The 17,389-nt window shown below is 43.5% G+C and overlaps 1 protein-coding gene across 1 annotated transcript in view; it reads right to left on the reverse strand.

The window, feature by feature from the left end:
- Positions 1–17,389, reverse strand: part of CDH22 (cadherin 22) — a 1,063,019-nt gene that overhangs the window by 367,850 nt on the left and 677,780 nt on the right. Inside the window, exon 6 of the mRNA XM_086932547.1 lies at positions 2,933–3,186. Coding sequence (XP_086788673.1) covers positions 2,933–3,186 — 254 coding nt within the window. The remainder of the gene's footprint in view (positions 1–2,932; positions 3,187–17,389) is intronic.

The raw sequence follows: 17,389 nt of genomic DNA on the forward strand, positions 1-17,389 counted from the left end.
CACACTTCATGTCTTGGGAGCCAAGCCATCCTCAAAGCCAATATTTGAAAAAGGACTCACAAATTGTGCATTTTAATGGTATTGGTGAATCCCAAACCAATTAGAACAACCATGTTTTCAGTAGATCTTACTCTATTTATAGGCTATTAATAATGATCTTTGAAAAGGGGGTTAAGTGAACGGACAACTAAAAGTTAGACCTGGGCAAACTTTTAATTATGCCGGAGTAATTATTGTAATTTGGGTAATTTTGTGTTAGTCTTGTGAAGTGAAATTAATGAACACTAGATGATTAAGCCTGCTCCAGGTAATTTGGGGCAAAAATGCCTACTGCAAAAGCACAGAAACATAGCACGAGCGGCTGCTGTCTGCTGCTTACATGTTCTGCCACATTTAGCAGTATCTTCTAAGAGCAAAACGCAGCCTCATGTTCATTTTGGATGCAAGGGTTCATTTGTACCAAGAAAATAGTGCTCAGTGCTGGGTTACACTCCTCGCATAGTTCCACCTAATTTTCACTAAATATTGAAGTAATTTCACAAAATTATATTACAGCAAATTAGACAAGTTACGCTTACTCTGACTAAAAACCAGTGTCTACCATTGAATAGAAATCATTGCCAGCTCTTGCAAAGTTATTTGAAGATGTGGCCATTTTGACCTCAATTCTTTCAGTGGCAGGTCAAGGTGCTCATGAAATAATTATAATTGCAAATCCAGTAAGGTGCTCATGCCACATTGTTAACCAAAAGTGTGTTTTCAGCTTTCCTATCTAGGCCAGAGAACAAGCGCTGGACAAATCACCAATTCTGTTTCAAGGGTGCAATGCCTAAATGTGTAAGAAAAGTAGAGTTCTTCTCACAGTGATCTGTCAACTTCTGCCAAGCAATAACAGTTCAGGAGCATGTGGCAGGTTCCCTCCAGCTCGGGGCGCCCAACACTGGCCCAGGAGGACCAATACAGGCCAAATTTCAAGGATATCTATTGATTATATAATTGAGTTTCATTTAGACATATATTTTTTTTCTTTTTACCGAGTTTTATATACCGCAAACTTGACCCGAAGGTATCGGAGCGCTTTACATGCGCACCAGTTGCGTTACATGAGGACACATTCATTTTTTATTAGGCACGGAGAGATTAAGTGATTTGCCCAGAATCACAGGATGTTCAGCGTCATTGCAGAGACTCAAACTTGGTTCCACAGATTCGAGGTTGACCACCCTTACCGTTAGGCCAACTCCTCTCCTCTCTAGTTATGTTATTTTACTTGGATATCATGACAATCTGGCAGGAAACCAGGCCTCCTCTTCCTAGGTTTGACCCAATGCTCTAGCCACACCGCTGTACGTACAGGCATGGGCTGTGTCTGTGCTCTTCTCCTAGTATTGCAAGGTATCATTGTAATAGTGTAGGGCACCGCTCACAAACCTAAGACCTAAAAGAAAGAAGTAGATATTATATAGAGGGAGGAGAAAGATAAAGGAGGATACCTTGTGTATATAAAGAAGTGAGGAAAGGTAGGATTGATGTACATATGAAACATGAGGAACACAAGTGTGGGTGCTCTGTCGGAAGAGAAGTGGGAAAATAAGAGTACACCATACACAGTGGAGTGGGAAACAGAGGTTGATGTGTGTGGAGGGAAGATGGGGTGGGTGACAATCCATAGTTAGGTAAGGAGAGAAAAATACATGCCAGGAGATGGACGGTACATACTGCATGAATGAATGAATGAGCGAATGAATGAATAAGTGAGCGTGAGTTGTACAGCACATCATGTGCTCTGAAGAGTATACCAGCATTAGAAAGTAATGAGAGTTGGAATAAATGATGCCAGAACTAAAAGCCAAGACTTGAGCTTTTCCCTAAAGAATGATTCCTAGGCTACAGAACGAGGTTCATAAGGGAGTTTGCCCAAGGCTAAAGCTGCGGAAAAGAAAACTAGCAGCAACCCCTTCTGGCTAATCTTACCCTCATGAGGGTTCATGTAGTAGTAAGTGTGGTAAGGAAGCTGCTTCTGTACAGTCAGTGGTGTAGCATGATCAATGCAGGTACTTTGAACTTATATGTGACAGTCAGATGACATGTCCCCTTTACAAGATATGATCTGTCATCCACATAGTGTGACAACGCGTGTGTATGAAATCAGAAGAGACAGCATGCACTTGGGTAAATATGTGCAATGAATGTAGGTGTCTTCATAAATTTGCAAACATCTATGTGTGTGGAGGTGAGGGATGAGAGAGTAAGACATGCGTGAAAAGTGATAAAGTACCTGAGTCCATATGCACTTTGTTGTGTATTTCAGGCTTTAAACTTTACCCTTGATCCAGAGAGAATTAGTCAGGGCAAAGCATGCATACAATAGTGTTAGAATAGAATTGCATATTTTGTGAACACATTTGATGGCGGTTTTATGCATCAGAAGGTGTGGTAGTAGGTCTATGAGTACAGTGAGAGAGGTTACACAGAATCAAGCATGGACAGATGCGAGATAGCAGGTGTGGCCTACCTCACTGCGCCTTCTCCTACCTCGCTGCAAAGACCTGGAACTTGCTGCCTCTGCACCTCAGGCAATCACCATCTCTGCCACAATTCAGTAAGGACTTCAAGACCTGGCTCGTTGCCTGAACTGCAGACCCTGCACCGCTCCCCCCAGTGCCTTGAGACCCTCATGGGTGAGTAGTCATGCTTTATAAGAATACTGATTGATTGATGTAGAATCTAGAGCATGGTTAAGTCAATACTGGTGTTTGCACTTTCTCCCTTCTTCAAATACAATTGTGCTGCTGTTTGTGGCACCATTCATCATTGCTTTACAGAATATATTTACTTTATTGTCATTAGACCAAAATGTTGTAGGTCAGAGGAAGATAATCTTATGAAAGGAGTAAAGACAAACAACAAAAGGCAAGAAAAGGTGTCTTACCGCACTGGTTTGTTTGCAGCATCTGGATCCAAAGCAGTGATGACTCCAACCACAGTTCCCACCCGGGCATCTTCTTGAACCTCCATGACTTCACCTGGAGCCTGAAATTCGGGCGGTTCATCCACATCGGTCACGCTCACCATAACAATCGTCTGATCCCGAAAGGTGCCAAGATCCACAAACCTCGGGTCCACAAACTTGTTCAGTGCTTCGACCACCACTGTGTGCACTTTCTTTGCCTCAAAGTTCAGGGGCTGGTACAGAACAGAAGATGATCATGTTAGCAAGATACAAGAGTACAATGTGCTTAGTTTCAAATATTTATAGGTGAGATGTGGATGAACAACCATCAGCAGCTTCTTGCTCACAAAGTAGAGTGCCAGAATCCTATGCAAAGAGCTCTAGTAAATGAAAAGGTGCACACTACATGTCCAATGAGCTGATAACAGAAAGCAGAAAAGTGCAAACACAGTGAAGACAACAAACAAGCTGAGAAGACCACCACAGTACATACATGAACAAAACTCTGACACAAAGAAGATACATATCCCTATTTGTACCTTGGAATGACTTACTTCGCTTTCTCAAGTAGACTATATGACCTACCAGTGCTTCCACATTACTACCAACTTGAAAAGAGTATACACTTTAGGGGAAATGAATGAACATCTTATGGAGATTTTTGACACAATGAAAGAAGGTGTACTGGAACCCAACAGTGAATCATCCTAGTCAAAACATACACTGAGTATCAAAGATCATAGAGCTTAAACGTGCTATTGTATAATAAACTAAATGATAGTGTCTGTAAATGCAGCTGAATACATCTGTCACGCAAACAAATACCCGCAGGCCCGGGTATTGAATCTGTACTTCTGGCAGAAGGCTGGTCCTATAGTAAAACATCTGTACTTGCCCATATGAAGATGCATATTCAAAAGAGAACCTTGACTCTTCAGCGGAGCAGTGAGAAGGGATCTCTGTCCTCAAAAGTCATGTTACTGAAGCTTGCACCTCAGAAAAAAGTGATTTGACGGATGCTTTGCATTAGTACACAACCAGACCATCATTCACGAGTGAGGAAATAGCGGACATTGTTCCAAAAGCAGGCTAATAATGACGGTTCTACAGGGTCCACATTCAGTCCACATTCAGTATCTGCACAGAGACACACTGGCCGTATATGGTTCTCTAGTGGCTCCATTAAAGGAGTATGTAATAACTTAAGAATACCTCTTATGGACCTGAGGTGAGAGAACTTTATCTCCTGCCTTCATCCCTCACGCTCTTGGTCAGCAAGTACATGCAGGAGGCTTTGTCGAGCGACCCTAAGCAACTGGAGATATGGAGGTCCCACCTCAGCCACCCTGCAGCGACCAGTCTGCCAAATTCAGGGCTTCCTTATGGGGAATTTTTGCCAAAGTGATCTCAACAAGATGGCTGAAAATGTAAGTTCCAACTAGGCTTCCATGTCGTGGCAGACTGGTTGGCATTTTTGGATTTCTGAAATCAAAACCCCAACCAGGGTTTCGGTCTGGGAAAATAGGAAACAAATGTTCCTTATGCACATGGAAATTTTACATCTATTCCAGTTTGATTATCTAAATTGCACTAAACCTGGAAGCCCCAGAGGAAAGGAGAAGCTAGACCGCCAAAGCAATGAACCCAGTCAAGTCTCAATCCAAGTGGCTCTGAGTCCAATGATCTATTTGTTAAAATACATTAAAAGAATTAACTTCCCCGACAATAGGAAGCAAGGACACACAACTGCACCAAACAACTCTGCAACCAGAGGAACTGCTGTCAGCTACCAGACAGTAGAGGTGACCAGAGAGGAGTATTCAACAGAAGCACCGGTAACACAGCTATTGGCTGGAATAAGAGGGTACCACAAACAACCACAAATCTGATGACTCAGTTCTCTCAATAAGGAGGGCCAGAGCATCTCTCGAATAGCATCCAGAATGAGAAGACCAAGGTCAATTTATGTCTTCACACTGTGCACTCTTAAGGCAGAAACCCCAAAACACAAACACTGTGTAAAAAGGATTGTGTGCATTTCACCAGACAAATGGAACTTCATTTATGCTGGAGTAATCAGAGTAATTTCAGTAATTCCACATCACTCTTTGATGCTGAATTACTGATAATGACACGCCCACTACTGCTCACGTAATTAGCAGTATTTTGGGGAAAAATCCTACAGTGAGAGCACATCAAGCAAGCGCGAGCAGCTGCTCATGCCCTCTATTCATGTACTGCCACATTTAGCATCTATTTTGGATTCCTGTGTGCATTTTGCACTAAGATAATAGCATTAAATGATGCTATTTGACAGGAGTAAGTTGGGGGAGTATCCTCCCCAAGAGCACATTCAGCGAGTGTGAGCCGCTGCTCATGCTTTCTATTCATGTTCCGTTGCGTTTAGCACTATTTGTTAGTGTAAAATGCATTTTTACACCTATTTTGGATGCAAGGGGGCATTTCTTTGCTAAGAAATTGTGCTAGATTGCATAATTGCTCTTCTAGTGTAATTATGCAGAATCCTGCTGAATTCATAGGTAATGATTACTCTACACTGAATTACACGTGTTTCGACCATCCCTAAATTTGATTTGACATCCTCCAGTTCGTCCATACAAATTACAATACTTGCCCGACTTGCCCTCCACCCAAGATCCAGAATTTACCTAATTATATCTCAGCAAACAAAACATATTAGATATAAACAGTTGCACAGTGCAATACTGCTAAACATAGATTGGCTTGTTGCTGGTCAAAATGTACCAGGGAGAATCCTAGTCTACAGCTAAAGTATTCCTCTTCAGAGCTGCAACCCAGGTCTTGCTTGCACACCCCATACAAAAGGATACAGTGTCCTCATGAAGAACTAGAGCTCTAACCTTCTGAAGGTGGCACCCATGAATGCCATGCTGCTGGAAAAGGAGCTTCGGAATTTTACTTAGCTGTTTCTGCAAAAAGTTAGTAAAATGTGACTTTTATGTGTACTGTTTTCGTAATACATATTGAAGCTTGATGTTCCATAAATGTTAGTAAAACTAAGGTTGAGTCAATCAATGATGACACGATATACTATTAAAAACCTATACCATGGGCTAGTCAGTCAAGTGCATATATATAAAAAAATTCCCTCTTCTGATAATCCATCATACTTTAAATTAATCCCTCCTAAATTTTGAAAATGGTCCCAGAAACTTTCTGGAAGACGGAAAATTGACATTTTTAGCCTTTCTTTATATTGTGTTGAAGTGGAGAGTATAGAAGGGCAGGAAGCTATTGGCAAATGCAGACAATGCTGAAAATGACCTACATTGTACTCAAGTGGGTGTGGTGGAGAGGTCCTCCATAAGAGGAGAAACCACCAGGAAAGGGAACCCCATAAATGATCCTAGAGAACAGGTAGAATAACAGGCTTCAGGTTCTCCAAAATCAGAGTCCCTCAGGCAGGAGCGGCCCGTGCAGGTAAGAGCTTTGGGGCGGTGGGTCTGGGTTAGGGGTGGATCCGACATACGACCGCCAGGAAAAATTAAATAAATAATTTCCCCTCATTGTGATCTGTCGACCCCCCCCCCCCCCCCTCCGTGCCTTACACCACCGCCCCACTGTTCTTACCTGTATGGGCCGCGGCTGCCCTCAGGAACGAGAAAACAAATACTGTGTACAAAAAGCTAACAAATGGCTCTTCAACACAACAGGAGTAGATGATAGAGAGAATCAGACACAGGCCATGAAAACAACAGTGAACAAAACCACAGTCGGATGTTGGAGAATCAGTATGACCAAGGAACTAGAAGGATGCTTAATTATTCTCGTTAGACACAAGCAGGAAGCACAGCATAAGCAACACTTGCCTTACAGAAATTAAATATTGCCAATAGACAGCTTCACAAAACAGCCCTCCTCTTCCAAAACCATAACAAGCATCAAAGTTGCTTCAAACAGCTGTTGTTGTTTAAAACCGCTCTGGCTGAGAGAGGGCCAGACAACCGACAGCCAAGTGAATGGTTTCCAACTACAATAGTGGCAATGCGCGCTGGCACACCATGCCTATTTAATTTATCTCTCCCTCATCTGTTTCCACAACATGGTATTTGTGTTCCCCTATTAGAATCATTGTCACAAATTCCCTCACTCCCCTAAATCCAGCTTTATCCGGACATAAAAATGGCATATATTGCCATGCAACTGATCAACATTTTTTGTCCAGCTGGCATCCACAACACACTGCACAACAATCCAAACCTGTCTACTTCTTCCAGGTGCACAAATACGCCCTCCCAGGACATGTTCCCTGAAACCCTTCCATCAAAAGCTGTCTGTTGATGCTTGACAGGAAATAACCACACACCACAGAGGACCATACTTCCCTATGGGCTGCACACTCTGGGCCAGATTTACAAAAGTGTCACGCAACGCAGCGCACCAGCCAAAAATGCTGCACTGCGTTGTGCGAGCGGAGGAGAGCAGGAGAGTGCCATGTTTACAGAGATCCAGCACTCGCCTCTCCCTGGTGCCGGTGCAGAATTTTGATGCTGAGTGCCACATACTTTGGTGTGTGCATGAGTCTAGCATAGGTTTGTACTGGAAAGGATCCCTTTCAATACAAAATACAACACCTAGACCAGTTTGAAACCCCTTCCTACCTTGTATGTGTGCTGTACAGTGCAACAAACATGCAAAGCCATAAAAGAAAGGAGATATGAAAGTATTTCTCCTTTTAATGCCTCGTTTAAATAGCATTATATTGTTAGTGGATAGGGGCTGGAACAGTCTTGGAACACAGTCTACTAGCCAAACATGCTGTGCTGCGTTGTGCGACAGGGAGGGAGAAAGACAGTGCCACCAAGATATGGATCTCTCCTTCCCTCTCCCCAGCGCTGGCACTGATTTTAGCTGCCATGAGCCAGGCACACACCTTTGTGCCACAGTGTAAAGGTGTGTGCCTGAGTCTATTACAGGTTTTGTACTGGAAGGGTACCCTTCCAGTCTAAAAAACTATGCCTAGAGACACTTTAAAACTTTTCCTACTTTGTATGTGTGTTGCGCAGTGCAGCACGCAGGCAAAGTCGGAAAGGAATCTCAATCTCAATCTCTCCCACTTTCAGGATAGCAGATAGCGCCAGGACACCCACGGGTAACAGACGTGCTTAATAAATCAATTAACATAACATAACATAACAGAAATAAAAACATTTCTCATTTTAACATCTACTTTCAAATGGTGTTAAGTTTTAGAACTAAACCATGTCTACTAGTGCTTGTAAATAGGGTTTTGCGTAAAAAAGCATGGGTGGTTTTATGGGAACACCCATGTAACGCCCCTTTGGTGCTAAGTAATACAAAGCTATTTTTTGCGCTGTTATGCCTAACTTTCAGGGTATTTTCCAGTGCAAAACAGGTTTTGCACTGGAAAGTAAATTAGGAAAAACATTTTGTGCTGGTTAGCATCACTTTTGCGAGGCTAATCCAGCGCAAAATATTTGTAAATCTACATTAGGGGTTTTGCATCAAAAAGCATGGGTGGTTGCATTGGAAGGCCCATGCACCAATGTAACGCAACCTTGACGCTAAGTAACGCAAAGTAGTGCTATTGCGCTGGAAAGTAAATAATAAAAACATTTTGCACTGGTTTGCATCACTTTTGTGAAAACAAACACCCCATAAACTGTTTGTAAATGTACCCCTCAGTCTCTGTTGTGATTCAGAAACAGTTTCACAAATTAAGAAAAATAACGTTGGTGCATCAATCTAGTGCAAGAGAGCATTCTTTCAGATGCAAAAACCATCATGTGGAACAAACTCCCTCTCAGATGTCAATGGTTTAAAGTTTTTGGAAAATACTTAAGGCTTGTTACATTTCTATTGGTTTATGTGATCTGCCACATTAAAAAAAATAAGCCAGTGGGAGACTGAACAGATGAATACAGCTCAAAAGTATATCTCTTTCAATGCATCCAATTACTATAAAATGAAATCTCAGTGGCCCACAAGGCACATATGGGGCCTTTTAAAGACTATATACTGGTTATACCGGGCATGGATGATGCATCTGATGTTGTTTGATTTGCCTCGCGACCTCATGAATATATGCCTTATGTAATATATACTTGTGCCATGAGTTGTGTACTGGTACCAGGGAGCTTCTTCAATCCTGGACATGCATGTCTCCTGATGGATTTTTTACACTTTTTCACCCCTTAACTTTATTTCACTTGAACAGATTTGCACAAAACATGGCATGCTGAAACCAAGCTACTGCATTCTTAGGCTGGCTAGTTTAATGCAAAACTAACAAGGGAGATGAAAACAAGGCAGTGTGTTAAACCCCCAGCAGGCACATCACTTCTTAGTATTTTTGGGAGGTTCTGGGGATCTGCCTATCCACTGCGACACTCAGAGCAATACCCCAGGGGATTTGCTCCGGATCCATGGATTCACCGTGGAGCCCCAGGGATGCTGAGCTGGGCATATCGGTGGAATCGCGGAACCCCCATAATTTTTTTTCCATTTGACCCCAGAGGGCTCCTTCTTTTATCTCATTCCGCAAATCCCAAGAGGTCAAGGTGCCCCAACTATGAACCCCTTATGTAGTATTTTGTAGGACTAAGAACAAGTCCACGAGTCCTAAGATGGGGGTTGCAGCTTTTCTTTCAGGTTGCGACCAGCCAATCACAACGTGTGGTTGAGCTTGCGGTTCTGCTGGGGATCCTTGAGCATTACTTTCTCAAAAACTACTAAATGGATTTCCACCAAATCACAAAAGCTTGCTTTCTAAACCAAGATCTAGCTTTCTGCCCAATATAGTGCTATTCCGTTCAGGCGTTTCGGCTGTAGCTGTGTCTAATTTTCCTATGGAAAAAGGTGAAGGAAGTGACCCGATTAGGGCCACCCGGGTCACTCGCGACCACCACCAACCTTTCTATACAAATGAAGAGTCAGTCTGACAGTAGAGAGTACAAACCAAGTATATGTCTATTCAGATACACTTGAGCGAAGCCCCATCTGCCCAGTCGCGTAGGGGTGCAGCAGAGAGGACTGACATCAGAAAACATGGTGATACATTATGTACGATTCAGAACCAAAGAAGGCACGCACAGACTGGAAATTTCTAGATGGAGGCAGCTACACAAAGGAGGCACAGAAGGATAAGTTTCAATCCAGAGACCGGGCACTCACTATCTCTATGCAAAGGTCGTTCTGCCTGCGCCCATTCCTAGACTAGTGGTAGCAGACCTCTATCAAGTGGGAAAGGTATGCACTAATAAGAACAGTGTATTCATTAGTACAGCATTAGTACAGCAAGGTCCAACCTTAGGGAAAGGAACATTTCCAGAGCTGCTTCTCGCAGAGGCAGAGAGATATTAGCTTCACTCATGGACCAAAATGGCGGCCAAACATAAAATGATGCAGCGAATGCTAACTTCTGCAGAATAATATGTAACCACAGAGCAAATACATTTTTATTCTAACAAAACCACCCTCTCTTTTTCTAGCCCCCCTGCTCGATGGATCACCCAAAACTTTCCAGGAAGGAGATAAGGTGGAAGAACATTTCTGTTTGGAAAGTTCTGTGAAGAGTCATGAAAATAAGCCAAATTTATTAGGAAAAAAATGTTTTCCTCTGGAAACATGACCCTAACTTAACTACCCAGTGGTATATATACACACATATATGCGGTCTCTGGGCCATTAAAGGCTCAGGGAAGTGGGCTACATGACCCCCTCCCTTAAAGGAATTGGCCCCAGGTTTAGGCTCCCTGGGGCCTCTAATAGCTCAGGGAGGAGGCTGCATGGCCCCTTCTCCATAACAATATATTTTGGTTCTGAGGGTAAGCTGGCCAGAGCTTATAAGGAGTAAGTGTGGCACAGTGGCGATTTGTTTTTTTGATCCCGCAAGAGTCTTGCGAGATTACTTCAATTTTCTCATTTTTTGTCTTTTTGGCCCTCAGGAGAGGGGGCGTCTCTCTCGGTCCCCCGTGGGGCCTAGGGGACCATTGTTTCCCTACCCTGCCACCATATACTTATTTCTTTTAACAACTTCAGGACTGGGGACGAAGTCCACAAGTCCTGTGATGGTCATGTTGCCGACAGCCAATCAGAGAGTTCACTCTTGTGGGATTCTGACTCCTCTGGTAGTGAGATGCCCCAAGGGAAAAAAGCATCTTGGGTCAATCAGAACGATCTATTTTTAAATTGACACTCATATGAGAGTCTTGTAAGCTCTTGCAAACCCAATTGCCAAAATATACAATTATTTTTGACCATTAATATCTCGAACACCACTGAATGGGTTGTAGGAAAGTAGTATCTGCTTCTTACGGTTACCCCCTTTTTGCTGATGTCACACTGTTTTTTGCCTAGTCTGACTGGGATCCTGCTATCCAGGAGCCAAGTCTATCTGCGGTCTCTTGTAAATTGATATGCACATACTTTAGGTACATTTCAGATTGTATTCTGGGGTACCCCTATCAGTCCCTAGTATATGGTACACCATGTACCCAGGGCATAGGTATCCCAGGGGCCTCCCTTGGGCTGAAGCATGTATTATGCCACCCCTAAGAGGCCATTCAAATTGACACGACAAGCCTGCTACAACAGACTGTGTAAGCTGGTGCTTTCACCCCTTACTTAAGATATAGGTTCAATATATCTTACTAAATTACTCACTTAAATGCCTATCAGTCACCCCTATGGCAGGTCTTAACAATCCTGAAGGCAGGGTGCTGGGTTTTATGTGAGAGGGTGCCCCTGCATGAGCAGAGCCCCTCTGCAGCCTTCGGAGATCCTTCTCCGGGGTGGTCTGTGATGCAGCCAGACATATATGTTTAAGCGCATTATAACCTTGCGGTAAATGCTAACTTTAAAACGGCTGCTTAGAAACATGTTGTGTTTGGTGTCAAACACCTTGGAATCATGCCTCAATGCAAGTGACTGGCATGGGAGGTATGATTCCACCCTTCTAAAGGGACATATGTGGGTCACTGGTATACTCGGAACCAGCTTTCTCAAACTGAGCAGCACAAAATGGATGCTGCCAGCCACAGACATGATTATGCTCTCCTGCTGCAGAGCCAAGCTCCTGCAGAGGAAGGCATGACAATAGGCATCCTGTCACAGTGAGGTGTAGCCTCCTCCCAGACAGGATTTAGTGTATTGGGGCTGGGTGGTTGCACCCCTAGAGTGCCAGAAAGTATGCACTGGGGACACATTTGCTGTCCCTGTGCATAGTCCAGTTCAAACCAGTTCCAGGAGCCATTTGCTCCTGCTCTGGTGTGAATCTGGTGTGAAACATAGCCACCCCTCTGTCCTGCCCCTCCCCTTGGAGGGTCCAGAGACTCTTTCCAACCTCTTCCCATGGGTATAAAGTGGTTAACATGGTTACAGGACTTTAGATTTTAGAGTGTCCTGTGGGCTGGTATTTTGCTAGCTTCCTTGAGGTCTCCTCGCGATCCCTGGTCCATTGGTCAGTGGGTCCTGGCGGGGGTCACCTTGCCATTTGGCGTTGCAACATGCGCAATGTAATTCATTCTGTTTATTTATTTATTTATGTACTTACCTCGATTTGGCTGTATGCCGGAGTTTACTACCCCCCACCATGCCCCACCCCCCTGCAGCACTCCCTTTAGGAGCCGCTACTGGGTGTTATGTGTTAGTCTTTATATGTTTGACTGTGTGCATCTCTTTGTTTCTGGCACAAAGAAATGCACATTAGGTCGAAGTGGGAGAAATCTCTAGGAACAACTAACCCAGAACTGGTAAATTCTGGCAGCTGAGATCTCTTGAATTAAAAGAAAGGGATGAGGTCTCATGTACCGTGAGCCAAGGGAGGGATAGACAGCTAAATAAAAAACAACCCTTTTAACAAGGATGCTTGCTCCCTGATAGAAATGTAAACGTGTGCAATCGGTTAATTTGCAAATGTAAAGGTTACTTGGAAGCCTGTATCGACTGTGATTGATTGAATCACTTGGAGCTTCATGAGACATAGATTTATTCTTTTTAAAGGCTATGTAAGTGTGTTAGGAGCAGAGTTATGGAGTGCCTGTTTTTAATGGGCACATAAAAAATGTTTGCACTAGGTACAGTCTGATTGCATATTACTAAAATCTATATTTTTAAAGCATCTTTCATTTTAAACCTAAATCATTTCCCTCATTTTTCTGCAGCCGATCCCAGACTAAGTAGTGCAAGTTTAAAATGAGGGCTTACATATTCTACGTTCTTTCTGTCGCGGACCAGGATTTCATAGTGCTAAGTAACTATTCCCACAGCATCAACTAGGATTCTATTCTATGACTGTCTGGTCACACAGACATCTGCAGTAATTACATTAACCAGCAGAAGTTTCCTAATGTAAAATAGTGAATTTCCCACTGATTAGTTCAACTTAGTTGAACTTATTTTTCCATTAAGGTGTGTATGAATACCATATTTTCCATTAAGGTCTATATGCAATTACCTGAAAGTGAAAGACCAACAAAATAGTTGCAGAATACTTTGTTCTTGTTACCATGCATTTGATCCCCCAGTCACTGACCCCACCCTCGTAGCAGTCAGATCACAGTTCCCATATAGTTTTTTATGCTGTTCGACTACTACTCTGAATGTCCTATACTTTAAGTACAGCACAGTGCAACTGCTTTATTGATTTGCGCCCATGGTACATCCAGGTTAGACTATCACCTTGCTGGCTGTGATCCTCAGAGATGCATCTGGATGGCAAATCTTGCTATGCACCAATATAAACTCTAGGCTTCTGCTCCAAGGAATTGTCTAGCTTTGTTTCCAGATCCTTCAAGTAGAAGAGACTACTTTGCAGGACAATGGGGCATATTATCAACAAATAGCGATATTTATCGCTAAGTAAGGTTAGCGGCAATTTTTTTATCGCCGCGCATCACAGGATTTTATCGCTGAGATAACATGCTATTAGCAACTTTTATCTCAAAAGCAATAAAATTCCCGGCGATAGCGGCAAAATCTGTGAATATCGCTGAGAATACAGCGATATTCACGCATTATTGCTAACAGTGTCTTAGCCATTATATCCACCTCCCCTGGGATATAATGGCTAATAACTGGTCTGGGCGACAGAAAGGTTTGGGTCCTATCTCTGACTGGCTTGGATCACTCAAATATACTAAAACAGAACAAATAGCCAGACAGGTTTACTTTTTAAAAAAGTTTTATCACATCCAGCCAAACAGTTCTGGGCGATCGACTGTTTTATTTTAGTCTTTTTGTCTTTTTTTATAGAAAAGCTTTTTTCATTAAATTTTCATATGTCATCAAAAAAACAGTCATCAAACAATAAAGAATACATACAGACATAAAAATGTACAATATATACAAGTGTTCAATATGCACAAAATCAATACTGTGAGTTAAGAAACATCAAAAACACACTAATACAATGCCTCAAATGATTTCTTCACTGGGCACCAGTCCTTCATATTATGTACAAGAAGACAGGCGGACACAACAGTTCATAGATACTGCCTGCCTGTCTTACTAAGCCAGAGACTAGATAAATGCTTCTGGGGTTGCACTCCTAGGGATGGGTAGTGTGGTACTATTTGATAACCCTAGTTGCACCCTTCTTTTTCCCAGGCTCGGGTCAACGAGTTTCGAACCACAGTGTAGTTATGGGTTCTCCTCAGGACACGGACTGGAGGTTGCCAAGACTGTATGTAGCACTCTAGATCACTTCTGTTGGAAATTGCCGCTCAAGTAATCAGATTCTTAGACCTTGGCGGAGTGGCGTGTTGGAGGGAGGGGCGCCGGCCGCTCTTCGGTCCGGGACTCTTTTGAACACGTTTTCAATTCGTTTGTTTTTTGCTTGTTCGTTCAGCTACTCTCTCCGCTTTTTCGCACACGGCGTCCGGCGTCAGCAGCCCATGAAGAAGGGGTGGTTTTCCCCTGAAACGCGTCGGCAAAGTTAATACGAAGAAGCAGGAAGGCATGTTACAATTGGAAGCCCGGAGGGCGGGGAACTGTCGTGTGCCTCTTAAAGCATCGGGCACTTTGGTGTTTCATAATTTCGCACGGCAGCCCGGCCGTGAAGAGTGCACCATCATGAGCTGAGACTGAAATGGATTTGCCAGCAACACGAGGCTCTGAGTTCCAAACTCCTTGGGACTCTGTGAGCACAGGAATCCATAATTAAATGACAAACGTGTCAGACTGCAACTCAGCCTACTGAAGGCTTATGACACTTATGCACAAACAGAACAGGAACACTCAACCTTACCAAAAGGTAAAAGAAATTCAATTTGCATCATCAAGGACCACAAGTCCCATCAATCATTGGGAGTGGTAAACTTAGCACACGCCCAATTGGAGGCTTGTTTAATAAAAGGTCAACTAATGCTAATGCTGCATATCGAGTGTTTCCTGTAGCAGCCCATGAAGAAGGGGTGGTTTTTCCCTGAAACGCGTCGGCAAAGTTAATACGAGAAGCAGGAAGGCATGTTACAATTGGAAGCCCGGAGGGCGGGGAACTGTTGTGTGCCTCTTAAAGCATCGGGCACTTTGGTGTTTCATATATATATATATATATATATATATATATATATATATATATATATATATATATATATATATATATATATATATATATATATATATATATATATATATATATATATATATATATATCCAACAGGTTTTCCCCACTCCAGGGGAAGGTTTGGAGTCGCAGAAAAAACAGACTTCAATCGCTTAGTCTTGTGAGAATTTTCTTGATTTATTTCATAAATCCATCGGGGGTTCAAACCCCCGATGGATTTATGAAATAAATCAAGAAATCTTGAAATAAATCAAGAAAATTCTCACAAGACTAAGCGATTGAAGTCTGTTTTTTCTGCGACTCCAAACCTTCCCCTGGAGTGGGGAAAACCTGTTGAATATGTAGCGGTTGGCTCTACCGCAGGAGTAACGCGACCGAGGTAAAGCAGCGCCTAACGGAGAGGAAGGGAGCCAATTGGTGGATATATATATATATATATATATAGTGGTATTCTTTCCCATCTTATGATAATGTTAGTAGTAACAAAAAGATACATGAGTCTCAGCCTTTAGCCAAAGATTGTTAAATTACCTTTTAATCTTGCCCCATCTAAATCTCAGCTTTATTATTTTCAGAAAATCATTAAAATCATTAAAATGGTGCTTCTTCTCTCTTCTCTAAATTGGCCCATTACTGGAGTCAGAGCATGAGAAGACTTATATTAGAGTGGCACCATATAATGAGCAGTGTGGCACCAATTAGTGGCCGTTCCCCAGAAACACACAATAATGAGTATATCATGAGGTCACAGGCAAATTATTATCTAGAAAAAAACACACATGCACAAAAATCAAAGTTATTGCACCACTCGAGGGCCGCCTACTCCAAGAACAGATTCAGAGGGGGGCGGTGTCCATGACATACAAAACACTGACAAATAACATGCTGGGAGATCTACAGACACTCAGGGGGAGATGGGAGGCAGATGTGGGCACGCTAGAAGATCTAGACTGGGAGCTCATACTCATGCACCCTCGGGAGGTGGCCATAAAATCAAGGCTCCGCCTCATTCAGTTCAAGGTCCTACACCGGGCCTACTTTGACAGGGTGAGGCTCTTTCGGATGGGGAGGGCAGGGGACACCGCCTGCCTGCGATGTCAACACCAGCCGGGCGACTTCTTCCATATCATTTGGGGATGTTCTGTTATACAAGAATTTTGGGGTGAAGTCTTCCATGAACTGACTGAGATACTGGAGGTAGAGATACCTAAGGACCCCAAATTGGCACTTCTGGGCATGTCAACGGAGGTTGACATCACACGATATCTCCTCATTTTCCTGCTGCTGGCCCTGGTGGTGGCAAAAAGAGACATTGCGAAAATGTGGGGGGCGCCTGGGAAGCCCACCATAGAGGAATGGAGAAGGGGCTTGGATATGTATATGGCAGCTGAACGAGTTACCTATAAAGCTAGAGGGTGCCCAAGGAAGTTCCGAAAGATATGGGCTAAGTGGCGACACTACCATGGATTGGAGTAGAGGGGCGTACCTGACCGGGGGGCTGTGGGGGAGTGGGGATGGACCAAAGGGATGGTACCTAAGTCGCAGGTTTTAGCTGAGTCACTGCTCGAGGGCCTGGGCCATGGGATGGCCTACATTCGATTGGGACACGACGCAGGGGGCTAGGTGTGTCACGGATGTCGGGGGGAGGAGGGGGGTGAGGGTGATATGCTGCTTGGGGGGGGGAAGTGGGGGGGGGGGGGGGGGAAGGGGGGCCTCGGACCGAGGTCCCCAAGTTGCTCACTTCCCTTGTTGTTGAGGGGGGGGGATGTTCGGGGTGAAAACGAAAAAGTAAGTTCGCCAAGATGTATGCCATGTAACGAAACATTTACAAAAGTTGCGTACTCTCGGGAAGAGCGGAATGTTGACGC

This window comes from Lissotriton vulgaris, chromosome 7 (genome assembly GCF_964263255.1).
Source record: "Lissotriton vulgaris chromosome 7, aLisVul1.2, whole genome shotgun sequence".
In the NCBI taxonomy this organism is placed as follows: Eukaryota; Metazoa; Chordata; class Amphibia; order Caudata; family Salamandridae; genus Lissotriton; species Lissotriton vulgaris.